Source organism: Rhinopithecus roxellana, chromosome 10, assembly GCF_007565055.1.
Source record: "Rhinopithecus roxellana isolate Shanxi Qingling chromosome 10, ASM756505v1, whole genome shotgun sequence".
Lineage (NCBI taxonomy): Eukaryota > Metazoa > Chordata > Mammalia > Primates > Cercopithecidae > Rhinopithecus > Rhinopithecus roxellana.
This window is the reverse complement of record NC_044558.1, coordinates 94,437,574-94,457,201: the sequence shown is the minus strand read 5'-3', so window position 1 is coordinate 94,457,201 and position 19,628 is coordinate 94,437,574. Positions and strand designations below refer to the sequence as shown.

Sequence of the window (19,628 nt, the reverse complement as noted above, 5' to 3'; positions counted from 1 at the left end):
TGGTCTGAGTGGGAGTGGCTGCGACTCAGGGGCAAATGTGCTTCAGAGCCATCCCCACTCATCCTCTTTCGAGCCAGGTGTCCCTGGTGAGTGACTTGGCCTTGCTAGGCCTCAGTTTTCTGTAAAATGGGAAGTCTGTAAAATGGGAAGTGTCATGGGGGGCAGGCTACGGTAATCACCAACTGGGCAGGTGAGGGGCAGCCTCGGGCCCACCCTCCTGGCAGGAGACATTTGGGGCACCCAGAAGCCCTGGAACAAGGCCACTCTGACCTTGATTTTGGGAGCACAAAGTCCCCCCAGAGATAGCACAGGAGCCCGGGTCTCCGATGAGTGACCCAGCCCTTGGGGGCCTCAGTTGCTGGGCACGCCTGGGTCTGCAGGGGAGGCAGAGGCTCAGGTGGGCAGCTCCCTCTGGGTGGGCCGTGACCCCGCCTGGGCACAGGAGGGCTGTGCCCATCCGTCCTTGCCGTGAGTCTTCCAGGCAGCACCACCCTTAAACCTCCTTTAAAGAAGAGGAAACTGAGGCCTGGGGAGGCTACAGGAGTGGAGCTCGGACCCAGAGCCTGGGCCGGGGGATGCAGGGAGCCACCCCCATGCCTCCGGGTGTGGGAAAGAGGAAGCAGAAAGAAAGGGACGTCCGCCGGAGGCCTGGCGGTTTCCTCTCGGGGCAGGAGTGCGAGGAGGAGGAGGAGGAAGAGGAGGAGGAGGGCCAGTGGCAGGAAGCGGCCGCAGGAGGGGCGCCGCCTCGGGCTCTGACAGGCGCGGGCCTGGCCTGCCCCTGCCTTTCTGAACCTTGTGACCCAGGGGAAGGAAGGCACTTTGCCCTCCCTGTGCCTCAGTTTCCTCAAGTAAAAATAGCTGAATGATGGCTCCCACCCCAGGATCAACTGAGTGCTGTCTGGGAAGCACTTAGAGCTGTGCCCAACACAGCCAGTGCCCAGCAAGCCTTCGCTGCTGCAGGCATCACTGGCGTTGTCGTTTTTATTTATTATTGATTTATTTAGAGACAGAGCACCCAGGTTAGAGCACAGTGGTGTGATCTCGGCTCACTGCAACTGCTGCCTCCAGGGTTCAAGCAATTCTCCTGCCTCAGCCTCCCGAGCAGCTGGCATTACAGGCGCCCACCAACATACTCAGCTAATTTTTTTGTATTATTAGTAGAGATGCGGTTTCGCCATGTTGGCCAGGCTGGTCTTGAACTCCTGGCCTCAAGCTATCCATCTGCCTTGGCCTCCCAAAGTGCTAGGATTACAGGCGGGAGCTACCGCGCCCAGCCAGATTTTATTAATTGGTTTCCATGTGACAGGCACTGTGTCCGCCACATCCCATGGAATCCTTACCACAAACCCCGGAGGTGGGGACAGTGATGAAGCCATCTCACAGCCAAGAAAACTAGGCACAGAGAGGCACAGAAACTTGCCCGAGGGCCCAGAACTGAGAGGTGGCCAAGGCAGGAAATGAGAGTCCCTGGTGGATCTGCCAAGGCCAGGGGCACCAGGGGCATGGGGTTTGTGTTGAGGCCCCAGAACAGGCAGAGAGAGAGCACCCACTCTCCACCGTCGGACTGAGCCTGTATCCCCGCAGGCAGGGCAGACTGAGCCCTCGTCTTGGCAGTCAGACAGAGCTCAGGTTAGCGGGCACAGAGGCTTAAGAAGCCGATTTTTTCCCGGGCCCACCTCTCCTGGGGGACCAGGGACAGAGGCTCCTGGGGTAGGAATGGAGGTCCCATTGTCACTGTGTCGTGGGCTGCCATGTGACTGGGGTAGGTCCCAGTCCTCTCTGAGCTATGAAGTGGGTGCTTGGGGCAGTGGCCTTCTGGGAGTGCTGGGGAAGGAGGAGGGGGTTGGGCAGGGCTCCCGCGGCCCCAGCCACACACATTGCCGCCCCATCTGCCCCCTTATTGGGGTTCCATGCAAAATCGTTTTTGAAAAAGTGCTTTGCCGCTTAGAAGAACCCCCCCGACCGCGCTGAAACCACGGGGGTAGATGGTATCGGGTGCTTCCTTTCAGCTCAAATTCTGCGAATCCACAACCTAGAAAGTGCCCTGAATCCAACAGGGCGGGCGGGGAGCGGGTAATTAAGTTATTATGGTCCGTACCCACCCGGTCCTGCTCACCAGGCCTGGCTGCTCTTACTGGCTTCTTGGAAGTTGGTGTGGTATTTTTTTGTTTTGTTTGTGGGGCTGGTGTTGAGATGAGACCATTGTGGAGTCAGGGCTGTGGGCTTGGAGGGTCAGGGTCAGGGTCTAGGGGCGAAAGGTAGACGCTGGAGAAAGGCAGATGGACAGGGACAGGTTCAGATCTTGGCTCTTGTATCCTTGCTGTGTGGCTCTGGGCCGAGAACTTGGCCTCTCTGAGCCTCCATGGCTCATTACAGAAAATGGGATGCCAGCACTTGCCTTAGTGGGTTGTTTTGAGCCAAATGCAGGCTTAGGGAGGAGGCGGCATGATGTGTTCCTACCCTGAAGGGTGGAAAAAGGGGAAGGAGGCTACCACATCCCACAGGTAGGTCCCCAGGGTCCCTCCCCAGGATGGGCAGCAGCCTGGCTGCTCCCCATGGGAACCCCTGGCTGGCCCCACTGGTGCTGCTGGAAATCCCCCACCCACTTCTTTGTGAATGGGAAAGGAAACTGAATGTGCTAGAAGAGGTCTCCGAGTGCTGGCCCAGCGGGGGGGCTTCCTCCCCCAGTGCAGGAGGGGCCACCTCAGCTTCCTTTCTGGGGCCCCATACCCCCTTTTTCCTATCTCCCCTCTGAGTTGAGGAGAAGGCTGTGGCCCCTGCCCACTGTTTGGCCTCTGGAACCACTGGGTGACAGCGTACATCAGGGCGATTAAGGGCCACCTGGCCTCTGGACCTCCCTCGCTGTGGCTGCTGCCTGGGACTCCCCACCCCATGCCTGACTTGTACCCTGACCTCAGCTCTACATGCAGAGGCAACACTGTAGGAGGAGATAGAAACCTCTCTCTAGGGAACCACCTGGAAGGGGGCCCTGCCCTGTCTTCATCTGAGTACCCCATGTAATCTAGGAAACTGTCTCTAACTTGCCGAGGACCTCCATGTCTGAGTTCTAATGTTTTTTATTTTGCTTTTTCAATTAATAAAGCTCATGGCAGAAACTATTTAAAGAAAAAAAAAAAAAAAAAACCAGTACCAGAAAAACCTCCCACAATCTCACTACCCATAGAGAACCAGCATTTCCATTTGGTAGATGTCATTATCGTCATTTTTGTTTTGTTTTTGAGACCGGCTCTCACTCTGTCCCCCAGACTGGAGTGCAGTGGTGCCATCTTGGCTCACTGCATCCTCAACCTCCTGGGCTCAAGTGATCTTCCCACCTTAGCCTCCCAAGTAGCTAGGACTGTTTAATGCTGCTATTAGCATAGACATTAGCAGGATACCATGCCCTGCTAATTTTTAAGTTTTTTTGTAGAGACAGAGTCTTACTATGTTGCCTAGGCTGGTCTTAAACTCCTAGGCTCAAGCAGTCCTTCCGCCTGGGTCTCCCAAAGTTCTGGGATTACAGGCATGAGCCACCACCACACCCAGCCTCTTCTGTCTTTAACTTTGCCTCCACCCCCAAATTCCAATTCCTTCAGCAGTTGCTGGGAAGGGATTACTTTTTGCACAATTCTGTCTGGAGCCCTTTGCAGGGAGGAGCTTGTGGACAAAAACTTCAGCCTTTGCAGGCCTGGCATTCCTCATGCTATTTGGTCACCTGCTTTTTTCATTATGTGCCCTGAACATTTTTCTGTATTCTTTTTTTTTTTTCCCACCTCCCAGGTTCAAGCAATTCTTGTGCCTCAGCCTCCTGTGTAGCCAGGATTACAGGCGTGTGCCACCACACCTGGCTAATTTTTGTATTTTTAGTAGAGGCGGGGTTTCACCATGTTGGCCAGGCTGGTCTCAAACTCCTGACCTCAGGTGACCTGCCTGCCTCAGCTTCCCAAAGTGCTGGGATTACAGCCACCGTGCCCAGCCCATTTCTAACTTTTTTGCTGGTATAGATGACCCTGGGATGAACACCTTATGTCAGTCTTGGCGCCCATTTCTGATGATTTTCTTCTGCTCAGTTCCTAGAAGGGGAGTGCTGGGTCAAGGTTTTTATAAGCACTTCTGATCCGTTCTTGCTCTCAAAGCTTTATTGAGATATAATTTACAAACCATAAAATTCGCTTGTGTAAAGCATGTAATTTATTGGTTTTTAGTATATTTATAGAGTTGTGCAACCCTCACCATAATCTAATTTTAGAACATTTTCATCATCAAAAAAGGAAACCTTGTACCCATGAACAGTCACTCCCCGTACCTCCCTCCCCAGCCCCTGGCAACCAGTCATCTCCTTTCTGTCTCCAGGGATTTGCCTATTCTGGACATTTCACATACATGGAATCATAGACTATGCAGCCTTTTGTGTCTGGCTTCTTTCACTTAGCATCATGTTTTCGAGGTTCACTGAGGTTATAGCATGTATTTTGTTCCTTTTTATGGCTGAAAAATACTCCATTGTATGGACTTGCCACATTTTGCTTATTTATCACCTGATAGACATCAGGTTATCTCCACTTTCTGGCTGTTATGAATAATGCTGCTATGAACATTTGTGGACAAGTTTTTGTATGGATCTGTGTTTTCATTTCTCTTGGGAGTGGAATTGCTGGGGCATATAGTAATTCTATGTTTAATTACATTGGGCTGGGCGTGGTGGCTCACACCGGTAATCCCAGCACTTTGGGAGGCTAAGGTAGGTGAATCACTTGATGTCAGGAGTTCGAGACCAGCCTGGCCAACATGGTGAAACCCTGTCTCTACTAAAAATACAAAAAGTAGCGGGGCTTGGTGGTGGATGCCTTTAATCCCAGTTACTCGGAGACTGAGGCAGAATAATCGCTTGAACCCAGGAGGCGGAGGCTGCAGCGAGCCAAGATCGTGCCATTGCATTCCAGCCTGGGCTGGAATGAGACTCTGACTCAAAAAAAAAAAAAAAAAAAAAAAAAAATATATATATATATATATATGTGTGTGTGTGTGTGTGTGTGTATATGTACAATAAATGTCTGTATATAAAATAAATATGACTGCCAACCTGTTTTCTGAAGCAGCTGCACCATTTTATATTCCCATCATCATTTCATGAGGACTCCAATTTCTCCACGTCCTTGCCAACATTTGTTATTGTCTGTCTTCTTGATTATAGCCATCCTAGCCATCTTAAAGGGTGTGAAGTAGTATCTCAGTGTGGTGTTTTTTTGTTTTGTTTTTTTATTAAATGGGGTCTTGTTCTGTCACACAGGCTGGAGTGCAGTGGCACTATCTCAGCTCACTGCAGCCTCAAACTCTTGGGCTCAAGTGATCCTCCCACCTCAGCCTCTTGAGTAGCTAGGATTACAGGCACACACCACCACACTCGGCTAATTTTTGTTTTTCACTACACTACGCTGATGTGGTTTTTTGTTTTGTTTTGCTTTTGTTTTTTGAAGAGCTGGGGTTTCACCATATTTCCCAGGCTGATCTCGAACACCTGGACTCACGCAATCCTCCCACCTCAGCCTCCCAAAATGCTGGGATTACAGGTGTGAGCTACCGGGTTTAGCCTCAGTGTGGTTTTGATTTGCATCTCCCCAGTGGAAAATGGTTTTGAGCATCTTTTCATCCGCCTAATAGCCATTTCTTGTTCTTTTGATACATTATTTTCGAGTAGGCTTCCAGAAAGGTTATACCCATATATCTTCTCGTCACCAGTGGTGCCAGCACTGGGTATTATTTTAAAAACCTTTGCCACCTTCTGGATGAAAAGTGGTTATCTTATCCTAAGTATGACCATTTCTCTTTGTTAAAAGTTGAGATATGATTCATATACCATAAAATTCACTTATTTAAAGTGTACAATGCATTGGCTTTTAGTATATTTAAACAATTGTGCAGTGATCACCACTATCTAATCCAGAACGTTTCTATCACCCTAGAAAAAAAACTCAGAGCAGTCAGTCCCAAAATGCCCTGCCTGCAGCCCCTGGCAACCACTGATCTTTCTGTCCCCGTGGAGTTCGACTGTTTCTCTTCTGTTCCTTGGTCATACACATTTCTTGTGATTTATCAGACTATTTACTCAGCATGTTTGTCTCCTGCACTGCCTGCCTTTTTCTTGATTTGTGAACACTACGTGGCATGGATATTAGCTCTGTCCCATGTTGCAAACATTTCCCTGGTTTCCAATTTGACTTCTCAATTTTGTTCCTGCATTTCTCGACCTATGGGGGTTTGCAAGTTCCAGGCAGTAAAATCCAGTGATCTTTTCCTTTACGGTTTTATTCTTTGTTTTTGTTTTTTTTTTTTAAACCTTAAAAAGGCCTTTCCCCACCCAGGATCAGATAATTACTTAGGTTTTATTCTAGTTCTGTCTTGGTTTCCTTTTTCACTTTTAATTATTTAATCCAGCTGGCTTTTGTTATGTGTGGCTGGTGTGATTTCCTGTTGTTTTGTGATGTCAGTGAGAGGCTGTGTGTCAAGGCCTGTAACATGGTAAGCGCTCAGTAAATAGGAGCTAAAATGATAGTAATGAGAGTTCATACCAGGCAGAGCTCAGAAGGACGTGGGATTCCTGGTGCTGTGCCGTGGCTGGAGGAGGACGTGGCCTGGCTGTGACAGCTGGCTGGGAGCCCCTCCGCCCCAGAAGCCCTTGCTCTCACCTCTTCTTCTGAATCATCGTTCTTCGAAGGCAGGCAGTCGCTACCGTCGTCTGGGGCTTTGGGGATCTTGGTGGTGACGAGTCCCCTCTCCTCTGGTGCACTCCCCCCACCCGAGATGGGCGACAGAGGTTTTTTGTTGTTTCTTAACCACATCTTTTTCCACCCACACCCGGCGCAGAGCATATGCTTGGCCAGGGCTTCCCCGAGCTGGTCCTGGCTTTGTGGCGGGGAGCTGGGCCATCAGTGCCTCATTCAAGCCTGGGGACCTGGCCCCGCTGGTGTGTGCTACAACAGACCCAGCCCTGGGGCCTCATGATACTGTCGGTGATCATCACAGATGCGGGGCCTGGCTGCGGTCCTCACTGGTGGTTTTTGTTTGTTTTTGAGAGGGCGTCTTGAAGTAGCCCAGGCTGGAGTGCAGCAGCACAATCTCAGCTCACTGCAACTTCCGCCGCCCAGGTTCAGATGATTCCCGTGCCTCAGCCTCCTGAGTAGCTGGGACTGCACATGCGCCACCATGCCCGGCTAATTTCTGAGTTTTTAGTAGAGACAGGGTTTCACCGTGTTGGCCAGGCTGGTCTCGAACTCCTGACCTCAAGTGATCTGCCCATCTTGACCTCCCAAAGTGCTCATTACGGGCGTGAACAACCCCCAACCACTGCAGGGAGCCGGGTTCGCCCCCTCCCTGCCAAGGGAGCTGCTTGCTCTCCCTTCTGTCTGGAGGCCAGCACTCGTCGTTTGGGGCATCCATGGCCTTGTGGTGGCCAGGAGCAGAAGGTGTCACCTGAAAAAGGTGTGGCCAAGGGCAGGGGTGCTGGGCTTAGCCAGGCTGGCCACAGTGGCGGCAGGAAGGATTCCTACAGGGATAGCTGGGAGCAGGATGTGGTCGTGCGAGGTGTGGGCTGATGGCAGCTGGCATGCAGCAGGGGAGGTGCACTGGGACCAGGCCTGGAGTGGGGTCTGGTGGCTCTGCTGTGTATGGAGCTGAGTGCTGCCCAGAGATGCCATCCTGTCCTCAGAAGTGGCTCAGGCCTGCTGGGACAGGGCGGGTGGAGGGAAGCCGCTGCATGCCTTGTGCCGTGTGCTGGCCCGCTGGCCGTCACTGTAGTGCAGCTCCCGGTGCCTGACAGTTGTCCTTATTTGGCACTTGAAAGCCCAGCGGTTTGGCCAGAATGGTGCCCTGTGCGGAGGGTACGGCTTGAGTGAAGGTGTGGAGGGAAAAGGCCCTGGGAGTGTGGCTCCCCTCCTTCCATCCTGCCCCCTGCAAGGCCCATCCCAGGACATTCCTCCCAAGTGGGCTGGATGGGGCCTGGACTTCCTGTCCATGTACTGGGATGAGCGATGGGGAAGGTGCCCACTGCGGGGTGGGGAGTGTAGGGCTTTCCAGGCATCATCCCTCATAAGCCACTGCTCCCAGGCCTTGTGCATAGCCCCACCACGGCAGACCCGAGCGCGGAAGTGTCCCACCATCCTCACAGCAGGCTGCAGGGGCCGTGTGTAACTGGTCCCTCCACCCTTGACCACCTGGTGGAGTCGGCACCCACATCTGAGGAGGGGACCGTGTCGCTGCTGGGGACTCGGGGCTGGTCTGGAAGCAGGTGTGGTGGGGGCTGTCTTTCCCTGCGTGAAGGTCTTCCTCTGGGTGTCTGTTGCTGTAGGGAGGCCACTCGAGCTTCTGAAAGGGGCTCTGTGTCCTTGCCATCATGATTCTGTTTTGGGGTGGGGAGGGGTGGTCGCTGTCTCTCTGAGAGGGGTCTTTGTGTCTGTGTCCCTGTGATTCTATGCAGGAAGACCGTGATGGGAACTGAGGGGGAATTCACTCTGGGTGGGGTTTTAGACAGGTCCCCAAGTCCTGTCTGTCCCAGCATCTCTGGCTAATCACTCCCCCCGTTCCCCTCCCGCCACACACACACACACACACACACACACACACACACACACACACACACACACACACACACACACACACACACGTGGGAAAAGCAAGCTGGTGTGTGTCCTGTTGCCCACACCACACTCAGTCAGTCAGTGTGAGCTGGGGTGCCGCCTGGCTGGAGGAGGGATCTGACTCTCAACAGGGCTTCTGTATTTGGGGGTGTCACACTCACTTTGTCTGTGTCTGCCTCCACCATCTGACTGGGAGAATTCCTCTCAGGGTTGGGGTGGGCACCAAGCCTTGCTCCCAGTGGGGGCCCAGCCCTGGGTTGGGCCCAGAGGAGGTGCTTGGAGGATTTGCCAGGTGATGGACGGATGAGCACTTGGGTGGGGGCCTGGGACCCCCAAAGCCCTCAAATGTCTGGGAAGCAAGGGGAGGTTTCTGTTTCTGGTACCAGGGGCTCTTGCCAGGAAAGGGGGAAAGCTGACTTGATCCATGTGGCTTTTCTGGAAGCTTCTCCCTTCTCTTTCCTCCTCCCCTGTGGGGAGAGGGGGCCTGAGGCAGCAGGGTGCAGACCAAGGGGGGATCTGGCCCATAATGAACCGGGAGGTAGGGGTCTACAAGCCGCTGCCCTGTGGACTGGGCCCACTGGATGTTGAGGGCAGCAAGCAGGCTCCAGTTGCACACGTCCAAGGACTGGGTTCCATTATCATCTCCATTTTACAGGTGAGGAAACTGAAGCACAGCGGGCCAAAGTGATTTGATTGGGGTCCAGCATTTGAAGGATCTGTGAAGGAGGGGCCGGGCTTGGGGTCCTGGTGGGGGCATAGCAGAGAAGCGCTCTGTGGCCTACAGTTCTCACACTGATTCAGTTGCTGGAACTGGCTCACTGCCTTCAGTTTGCCCCCCAAGGAGCCGGGGAAAAGGGAGCTGAGATCACCCATCACACCCCATACCTCCCTCTGCTTCCCAGGCACTTGAGAGCTTGGGGGTCCCAGGTACCTACCCAAGTGCTCATCCATCCATCCACCTGCCAAACCCTCCAAGTACCTCCTCTGGACCTGCCCCAGGGCTGGGCCTCAGCTGGGAGCAAGGTTTGGTGCCTACCCCAACCCTGAGACGGACTCTCGCAGTCAGATGGTGGAGGCAGCTGCGTCATCAGGAAACCATGGCCGGCCCGATAAGTTCAGTGCTGAGGGAGAGGCACAGGAATTGCACTAACCATGACTTAGTGGTCAGGGAAGGCTCCCTGGAGGAGGGGAGGTTTTCTCTGCTGGGACATGCAGTTTGGGTCAGACAGGGCATCACAAATGCAGGGGCTGGGTGGCGGGAGAAGGTGTGGGTGAGAAGGCGGCTGGAGGGAGACCAGGTGTTGGGGGTGTTGGGGCTGGAGGTGGGCAGATGAGGGTTGGAGCCCTGGCTCCACTTGGCTCTTCCCTGTGGCTGGGGTACTGCGTGATTTTGCCTCCCAGAGTCTGTAGTATGGGGGCTCCTGATGGTGCCCTTGCGGGGAGGTCAGGGGGCTGACACACCTGCACCTGCCTTTCAGCCTGCCTTCTTCCCCGGCCAGCTGGAGGGGTCCTGGGAGGCCCACTCCAGCCCTGATAGCACTGGCTTGTAGCATCCCTATCACTCATGGTCTTCACTGGCTGGAGTGGGGTATGGCAGTAGGGGCCATCATCCCCTATGCCCCCCATTACCCAGCACAAAGGATGCTTGGCCAGCAAAAGGCCTATGATTAATGTTGAGCACCCACCACCTAGCAGGCACTGGCTTGTGGCCAAGGACACCATGTGAGCAAAGCCAAGTCAAGGTAGAGACCTGCATCAAGGAATGTGCAAGACTAGCTCATAGGACAACAGGCAGGGAAGGAAGTGAAGGGGCTTCTGCGACTGGGGATTTAGATACTGTGGTCAGGGAGGGCCTCCCTGAGGAGATGACACTTTGAACAGCAGTCACATTTGTGAAACTGTCGGGGGAGTTGCCTCTCTGAGGGCACAGCAGATGCACAGGCCCAGAGCACCCTTGGTACACTGAAGAAGAGTGGAGGCCGGTGTGGCTGGATCAGAGGGAGGGAGGGAGGCCCAAGAGGCTGAGGAGGTAACGGGGCTCTCTCAGATGGGGACCACAGGGGAATTTTTTTCTTTTTTGAGACAGTCTTGCTCTGTTGCCCAGGCTGCAGTGCAGTGCAGTGGTGCGATCTTGGCTCACTGCAACCTCTGCCTCCCGGGTTCCAGTGATTCTCCTGCCTCAGCCTCCCAAGTAGCTGGGACTACAGGCACCTGCCACCATGCCCGACTAATTTTTGTATGTATATTTTTTTCTTCGAGATGGAGTTTCACATTTGTTGCCCAGGCTGGAGTGCAATGGCATGATCTCGGCTCACCGCAACCTCTGCCTCCTGGGTTCAAGCGATTCTCCTGCCTCAGCCTCCCAAGCAGCTGGGATTACAGGCATGTGCCACCACACCTGGCTAATTTTGTATTTTTAGTAGAGACTGGGTTTCTCCATGTTGGTCAGGCTGGTCTGTAACCCCTGACCTCAGGTGATCGGCCTGCCTCGGCCTTCTAAAGTGCTGGGATTACAGGCGTGAGCCACGGCACCTGGCCTAATTTTTGTATTTTTTAATAGAGACAGGGTTTTACCATATTGGCCAGGCTGGTCTTGAACTCCTGATCTTGTGATCTGCCCGCCTCGGCCTCCCAAAGTGTTGGGATTACAAGCGTGAGTCATTGCGCCTGGCCAGGAGTTTTCTTTTGAGATGGGATTTTGCTCTGTTGTCCAGGCTGGAGTGCAGTGGCACCATCATAGTTCACGGCAGCCTTGACCTCGCTGCTTCAGCCTCCTGTAGCCGCAGGGGAGTTTTCAGCAGAGGAGGGAGGCTGGAACAGTGTACTGCAGGTGGAAATAGCTAATTCTGGACAGACTTGGGCATAGTCTGATGGGACTGATGCGTTTTTGATGCTGTCCAACTTTCAGGGGGCCCAGGTGTCACACTGTTTTCTAGTCTGGCTCCTCTCTCCTCACTGGGAGTCCTTGTGAATACCCTTTTCCCCCAGCGGTTGTCCGGGACTGGAATCCTGGCTGCTCGGCTCCCAGCAGCCACCACTTTCTGCCTTTGAGAGATGGGTCGTGCCTCCGCTCCTGCAAGTCTTCTGTGGCTCTCTGTCATCTGGGGGAAAATGGGGGACAGTGGCCTTCCTGCCCAGTTCTCTTGACCTCCTTCAGACCCCAGCCAGCTCAGAAGCCACCCATGTTAAAATGCAGATTCCAGGTTCCCTTCCAGATGTCCTGTGCCAGCAGGTCATAGAAGCATCCTGTGCGGTGTTCACTCCCCCTTGAAGGTCTCTGAGCCTTCTCATCTGTGAAGTGGGTGAAGGCACAGGAGGCCATGTGAGGCTCACACACCTGCTTGCACAGAGATGGCCTGGGGCAGGGTTGTGAGGCTTCTCCTTCGTAAATCTCACTGACCATGATGCCCAGGATTGTCCTTTGCTCCGGAACCGTGACCTTCCTACTTGGTTTCGTGGTGTCCTTTCCTTGATGATGTGATACTCATTTCTGTGACTTCCTCTTGGAAAACTTGAAATGTTGCTGGCCTGTGAATTCCACAATCTGGAAACTGCTGGCGGGTCACCGAGGTTCCAATGCCCAGCACACAGCAGATGCTCACTAAAGGGCGATGTGGGGTCTGTGAGCGTCATTTCCAGCCAGTCAAGCCCCTGTTGTCTTCTAGCCTGGGGCTGTGCCTTCTGCCCTCTGGGTGTTGGCTCTTGCTATTCCCTTAACCTCCAATGCCTTCTTCTCCACCATCTCCACTTTGTAGAATATTCAGTAAACACTATTGCCCCTTACTCTATGCCTGGCCAAGACCCAAAGATGGAAAAGGAGGAGGGAGGCCTTCTTGAGCCTCTGGTGCATGGGAGCAGGGGAGTGACAACTCAGGAGGGCTGCGCAGGGAGGGGCCTTCTTGCTCCCAAGTCTCTCCTAAGACTGAGCTCCTAAGGCCCTGTGCTCCTCCCTGCCCTACCATTCCCCTGATAGCCTTCCATACCCCCCCGGGAACTCTTTTGCACACACTATGCTCATATTCTCAGGGGAGGGTAGTGGCATTATTATCCCACCTTAGAAAATGCACTCTTGCTTGAGCCCAGGAGGTCAAGGCTGCAGTGAGCCAGTATGCGCCACTAGACTCTAGCCTGGGCAACAGAGAGGGACCTTGCCTCAAAAACAACACACACACACACACACATACACACATAAGCATGGAGACTCACTTTGGGAGGCTGAGGCAGAAGGATCACTTGAGCCAGGAGTTTGAGACCAGCCTGGACAACATAGCGAGATCCTCCCTCCCTCTCTCTCTACAAGAAAATAATCAGCCACGTGTGGTGGCATGTATCTGTAATCCCAGCTACCTAAGAGGCCAAGGCAGGAGGCTCACCTGAGCCCCCAGGAGTTTGAGGCTGCAGTGAGCCAGCCTGGGCCACAGAGCAAGACCCTATCTCTTAAAAACAAACAAACAAAACAAACACTGGAGACTGAGACTAGGAGAGGTGAGTCACTTATCTATGGAAGAGAAGGCAGAGTTGGGACTCAAGCACAGGACTGACTGTCCCAAACCTCAAGGTGGTGGAACTGCTGCATGGTGGTTCTGCAGCCCTGACGTATTTCTGGGCAGGAAACTGGGTGGCTTTTAGCAACTAGGCTCAGTCTTGATGCTGCCCAGAGGATGGCTGAGAGGCACCATGTTTAGGAAGAGTTTGCAAGGTGAGGACCTTCCTCACCTAAATCCCTTATTACCTTGGGATGGGAATAAGGTCTATGAATGAGGTCAAAGTTTGGGTAATGTATGGGTTCAATAGGTTTCTCTGCTGCAGGACTTCTCAGAGTCTTTAATGGAGCTAAGCAGCAGCATTCTCTGTCCAAAAATGACTGTCCTTTCTCGGAGAATCTTTCTTTGCATTGGCTGCCAGGAAGCTCAGAGACAAGTCTGTGGCAAGAAGGACTCTTATCTGTCTTATAGCAGTTATCTCCCTCCCGGCTCTTTCTGGGTGTCTCTAACCTGACTAAAATCATTTTTGGAAGGAGGCAAGGCATCTTTTGTTTTTTTTTAAGACAGGGTCTCACTCTGTCGACCAGTCTAGAGTACAGTGGCGTGATCTCGGCTCACTGCAACCTCTGTCTCCCAGGTTCAAGGAGTTCTCCTGCCTCAGCTTCCCAAGCAGGTTAACTTTTTGATACCAGACAGTAAGCTTGGATTAAGTATTTTTCATAATAATGCTCATTCATTCATTCATCCATCCTGGCAGCATCCACTTCAGGTTCTGAGCTGAGGTGAGGGATTCAGCCATCCAGGACAGGATCTGGAATTTGCTCTGCGCCTTTTCAGACCCTCTTCTTCTCCTCCTCCAGTAAGAAGGTCAACAGGACCTACTTACGGGCCCCCTATTACTGAAAGCAAACTGAACCTCCAGTTAATGTCCTGCCCAAGGTTTCAAAGGTAGTGAGTGGTAGAGCTAGGGCTCCTCTAACTACCTGCAGAGCTAGGCCCAGGCTGCCAGATGCCTCCTTGAGGGCATGGGTGTGGCAGAGGCGTGGCTGGTGCTGGAGGGTTGACTGAGGCCTGTCCCACTGCTGCTGTACACAGATGAACGTGGGCTCAAAAGGCCCTGGGGGAGATAGGACCACCAGGGAGCTACTGTGGCCTGGGGGTTCCCGGGGGAAGGTGGTCTCTCCCCAACGCTGGTCTGGGCCTGGCCCTTGCTGCTGGGGTGTGTCAGATGCTATCCTGTGTCCTGCCCTCCAGCATCCCAGGAGGGGGCCAGCCAGCAGGCCTGCTCCTGTTATGAGCTTCCTGACCTTAGAAAAAGCTCAAGCTGATTCCCACAGCCCTGAAACCCCATGGTGGCTTCTGGGGGCTGCTGTGGCAGCCTCACCTGTGCCTCTTCCTGCTATCTCACCAGAGGAGGCTGTGCCATCAGCCTTGCTCTCCACGCAGGTATGGTCATGCCACCAGAGCTCTGGCCTTTGACTGGTGTGTGCAACCCTGCCCTGCCCCGATTTGCCTGTCTCAGCCCTTGCTAGGGTGGATGCTCCATGAGGGCCTGGCCAGTCACTCTGCTGGATGCCTGAGGGAAAAACCAGTAACAGACCCCACCTCAAGGTGGTTGTGAGGACCTGGCAGGGTGGGGTGTGGCCCAGTACCTCGGAAGACTCTAGGAGGACCATCCTGGCCCTATAAATGTTTGTGCCAAGGAAGGTCCCCTGTCCCTCAGCACACAGGAAGGGGCAGTAGGTAGCAAGACAGTTTCCAGGTGACAGCATGAGGGGAAGTGAGTGAGGCCTAGAGAAGAAGGGTCTGTTGCCTCCAGCCCATCACATTCCCTCCAGGTGGGATGGACAGCCAGGTGGGAGAAAAAGGGATCCTCAGGTAGGCGGGAGTCAGGGAGAGCTGCGTGCCCTCATGAGGCTGGTGTTTCATCTCCACTTCTCAGATGAGGGGACTGTGGCTCAGAGACCTTGGCAGGGGACTGATCGTTGCACAGGGCCATCTGAAGGGAGCCTGGGACTGCATTTCCATGTGGGCCCTGGGTGGATCTGGAACCTGGCTGGCTTTCCTGGCTCCCCCGCCCTTTGGCTTCCTTATATTCTTGGCCTTCTTTTCACAACTCAGAAGCAGCCAAGTAGTTGGTTGTGTTGTCTGCAGTCGCACTGAAGCACATTTTATTTTGGCTAAGTGACATTCCTTTGTTGTCCCTGTCTTGTGATTAGTTAGGGTAGTAGGTTGGTTATATTATGTGGAATTTATTGCAGGATGGTAAGGGAGCATGTGAGAAAATGGAGCAATAGTTCTGTAAGGCTGAGAGAAACTGGGTGTGTACCCAGTGGCTGGGCCACTCGGAGGGGACTGTCATGCTGTCAGTACTGTAGTGGGACCCAAGCAGGCTTTACTCACCAGCCTGTTAACAGCTGTGCGAGTCAGGCCTTTTGCTTGTGTTAGCTCACCTTGTGAAAAAATGAGCTCTGACTTACAAATGACAACTAAGGAATGGAGAGCCGAACCCCTTGTCCAGGGTTGCATAGGAAGTAAGTGGCAGGGTCAGGGCTGAATTTTAAAACTCAGAGGGCAGGGCCCGGCGTGGTGGCTCACACATGAAATTCCAGCACTTTGGGAGGCCAAGGCAGACAGATGACCTGATGTCAGGAGTTCGAGACCAACCTGGCCAACCAACATGGTGAAACCCCATCTCTACTAAAAATACAAAAATTAGCTGGGTGTAGTGGCAGGCGCCTGTAATCCCAGCTACTCCGGAGGCTGAGGCAGGAGAATCGCTTGAACTCAGGAGAATCGCTTGAACTCAGGAGGTGGAGGTTGCAGTGAGCCGAGATCACACCACCGCATTCCAGCCTGGGCAACAGAGTGAGACTCTGTCTCAAAAAACAAAAACAAAAACAAAAAACTCTAGAGGGTAAAAGAACTGTAAAATCTGGGATACAGTTAGCTGTTGAAATAAATACAAGTCCTACTGTTGGAGTAGTGTCAGACCTGGCCTGCATCTTTGACTTTGAGACTTCCTAGCAGCCAGAACAAAGAAAGAAATGGATTATTTCCACTGGAACCACACTATTTGGATGCTGGAAATGGAGAAGACTTGCTACCTAGAAACAGATGCTGCAGGATGTGGTGGGTGACATTCTGTTCAAACCACAAATACCTGAAATGATTTGGCCACTTTGATTACCCAACCCCAGTATGGCCTAAGCTGGGTCCAGGGAGCAGCTGTTGCTGGCCTGGCTTGACTTTTGAGGGAGGTGGAATAGCGGGCATGTGAGAGAAGGGAACCTCAAGCCCCCACAGCTGCTGACACAGCCCCCAGGCTTGAGCTTGGCTCCGCCATCACCCATCCCCCCATATAGCTTAATCAGATGGGCATCTGGTGGTCCTTCCCTGCAGTAGCCAGAGTCCAGAGGCTGGGCTGTGCAGGCTGAGGTTTCGGCTGCAGCAGGGATTGTCCTGCCCCCATGTGCCCACATGTTGCAACCTGGCTGGAGCCTCTGGCATAGGATACCCATACCGCCAGGTAGCTCAGTGGTAGACCCCGGCTCTGATACTTGGCAGGCTTGGGTTGAGATTGTGGCTCTAGGCCTGAGCGGCTCTCACGGACTGCTGTGGGGAGTCGGGGAAGAACCCCTGGGTTGTGCTCAGCCAGCAGGCAGGTGGCAGCCAGGCTGGCTATGGGTGAGGAGGGGAAGCCTCTTTTCACCACTGCCTGCCTGCTCAGCAGTTCCTCAGTTGCTGTGGGTGGAGCTGGCTTGTAGTGGCCAGAGTCAGAGTGAAACCGGCAGTTCTGCTGGTTAATCTCAGCACTGATACTGGGGACTAGGCCTGGAGCGGAACTGAAAGGGAGACCAGGCCCGTTCCCCTCCGGGCCTGGCCTGTATCCTGCCAGTGATCCTTAAGGCCTGCAGCCAGTGGGGAGGATGGAGGCCAGGCAGGGCCAACTGGAAAAGTAGCAGAAGGAAGTGGCCACTCGCACCTTACCCATCTTGCAGACAGAAATGAAGGCTCCGCAGGGCTGGCTAGCTGTGAAAACGGGCAAGAGCACAGAGGCCCCACTCCCTGCACACTGCGCTGTGTCCAGTGCCCGTGTGGATGCCATGCGAAGCCTCTGCCTGCCCCTTCCTGGCTGCTGGACCTCTGGGAGTGGGAGGTGAAAATGCCCTGGCTGGTGCTGGTCACTTTAGGATAGAATGTTCTAGTCATGCAGCTTTCTAGTGAGAGGCTGCAGTAAGCTGTGGCCAGTGTTGGTCGTTCTTGCAGTCATTACTCTCCCCCAGCCTGTTGTGTCCGCCAACCAGAGCAGGCCCGGGAGCTCCCAGGAGACCTGCTGAGAGGACCCAGGTGGTCATCCTGCTCCTGCCAGGATGCCCTCTTACCTCACTGTTCATTGACTCCCCTGCAGGTGGGGAAGAGGGATAAAGGAGGCAGCCAGGCCACTGGGTCATGATCCTTCCAACAGAGGTACCTAGTACCTCTGTGTCTAAAGCAAGGTTAAGCTTTTGGGGGTCAATAGCACTAGCAGCTCCAGTCCAAGGTGTGCCCTTTTGGGCTTGGGTGGAGGTTGGATCACCTGAAGCCACAGTTGCTGGAACATCCTTTGGGCCTGCCTCTGCTTTCCATCCCCCTGCTCCCGGTTTGTTAGGGGCCGTAGTATTTTCCAGGAACACCTGAATGGAGGGGGCCCAGTGGGACCACTTCTGTCCATTCCTCACCTCATCTCTTTCTCCCCTTTTCTTCTTTCGGCCATCTTTTCAGTCTTATCACAAGAGGAAGGGGAGGGGCAAACCCCCTCCTGAGCAGATTCCCAACCTGAAGCAGCTGGCTCCTTGGCTGCAGAGTGCCCAGCACAGGAAGCATCTGCAGGGTCAGTCAAGACCTGAGAGCAGAGTTCCTGCCGGCAAAGGAACAGTGGCCAACTCCTAGCCACCCTGCAGCCCTATGTGCCGGGTGTCCTGGGAAGGTCCAGGGCCAAGATTTTGTGGTTTTACAGTGGCTGTAACTTGGGCTAGCCATGCTAGGCTCTGCCCCTTTTGGGCTTGGTGTGATGAGAGGGTCAGCAGCTGGCATCACCTGGCTGGGCAGGGAGCTCTTTGCTCACCAGTGGGAAGAGAAACGGATGTCAGACACATGGCAGAGTGGAAATGTCCCCAGGTCCAGGTCCAAGGGGCTGGCCTTCTGCCAGCACACGCTGCTTAGGACCTCAGTGTGAATGGTGTTCAGGAGGCTAGGTTAAGGCACCCTGGACCTCACTACAGGCTCAGAGCCTGCACAGCAACACCATGGATACTCTCTCTAAAAGGGGGACTCTTGGGGAGACTATAGACAAACTCAGGCCTGGCTGGAAAAAAGAGCATCAGGAACAAGCTTTGAGTACCCCATCTTGGTCTCGTAGAGTTCAAGGCCCAAGCTACAAGCAGCTTGCTCCAGCATCCAGGAGGTCCGGCGGTGCACACGCCTTGAGATGCCTGACAACCTCTATACCTTTGTGCTGAAGGTGAGTGACAAGGCTTTTCACACCCTGGGGCAATACAAATACATACACATACATCAGACCCAACCCTGTTCCCTTCCTTCCTGCCAGGTGAAGGACCGGACAGACATCATCTTTGAGGTGGGAGATGAGCAGCAGCTGAATTCATGGATGGCTGAGCTCCGGGAGTGCACAGGCCGAGGGTGAGGTCCCAGGCCCTCGTCCCTGGCACGACCTTTGCTGCTATCACCCCTGACCTGCCCAGATTCTTAACCTCAGCCTCTTCTCCAGCAGGCTGGAGAGCACAGAAGCAGAGATGCATATTCCCTCAGCCCTAGAGCCCAGCACGTCCAGCTCCCCAAGGGGCAGCACAGATTCTCTTAACCAAGGTGAGTAAACCAATGGCTAGGCCATTGTCTTCTGGGTATGCTGGAACCCAGACTCAGCTCAGGACATAAGGTAGCCCCCCTGCGACCACCATCACCCATCTTATCTAACAGGTGCTTCTCTTGGGGGGCTGCTGGACCCAGCCTGCCAGAAGACAGACCATTTCCTGTCCTGCTACCCCTGGTTCCATGGCCCCATCTCCAGAGTGAAAGCAGCTCAGCTGGTTCAGCTGCAGGGCCCTGATGCTCATGGAGTGTTCCTGGTGCGGCAGAGCGAGACGCGGCGTGGGGAATACGTGCTCACTTTCAACTTTCAGGGGATAGCCAAGGTATGGGGCGGGGCAGGCAAGACCGCGCCACTTCTCTCCACTGGAGTTCAGGGTCCTAGAGGGACAGCCCGAGCCCACCATCCTCTCCTCCCACAGCACCTGCGCCTATCGCTGACTGAGCGGGGCCAGTGCCGTGTGCAGCACCTCCACTTTCCCTCGGTCGTGGACATGCTCCACCACTTCCAGCGCTCGCCCATTCCACTCGAGTGCGGCGCTGCCTGTGACGTCCGGCTCTCCAGCTACGTGGTAGTCGTCTCCCAGCCACCAGGTCTGACCCTACTGCCCTTTGCTAAAGGGGGTGGCTGACACTGGGTAGA

At 54.0% G+C, this 19,628-nt stretch overlaps 1 protein-coding gene across 3 annotated transcripts in view; it reads left to right on the top strand.

Moving 5' to 3' along the window:
- Positions 1–19,628, top strand: part of SH2B3 (SH2B adaptor protein 3) — a 45,829-nt gene that overhangs the window by 22,474 nt on the left and 3,727 nt on the right. For 2 of the 3 annotated variants that reach the window (XM_030939956.1, XM_030939955.1), the window contains exons 3-7: positions 18,519–18,620; positions 18,708–18,799; positions 18,888–18,985; positions 19,097–19,311; positions 19,408–19,579. In XM_030939956.1, the coding sequence (XP_030795816.1) occupies positions 18,519–18,620; positions 18,708–18,799; positions 18,888–18,985; positions 19,097–19,311; positions 19,408–19,579 (679 nt within the window). The remainder of the gene's footprint in view (positions 1–18,518; positions 18,621–18,707; positions 18,800–18,887; positions 18,986–19,096; positions 19,312–19,407; positions 19,580–19,628) is intronic. The other variant, XM_010378983.2, reaches the window with a different exon arrangement.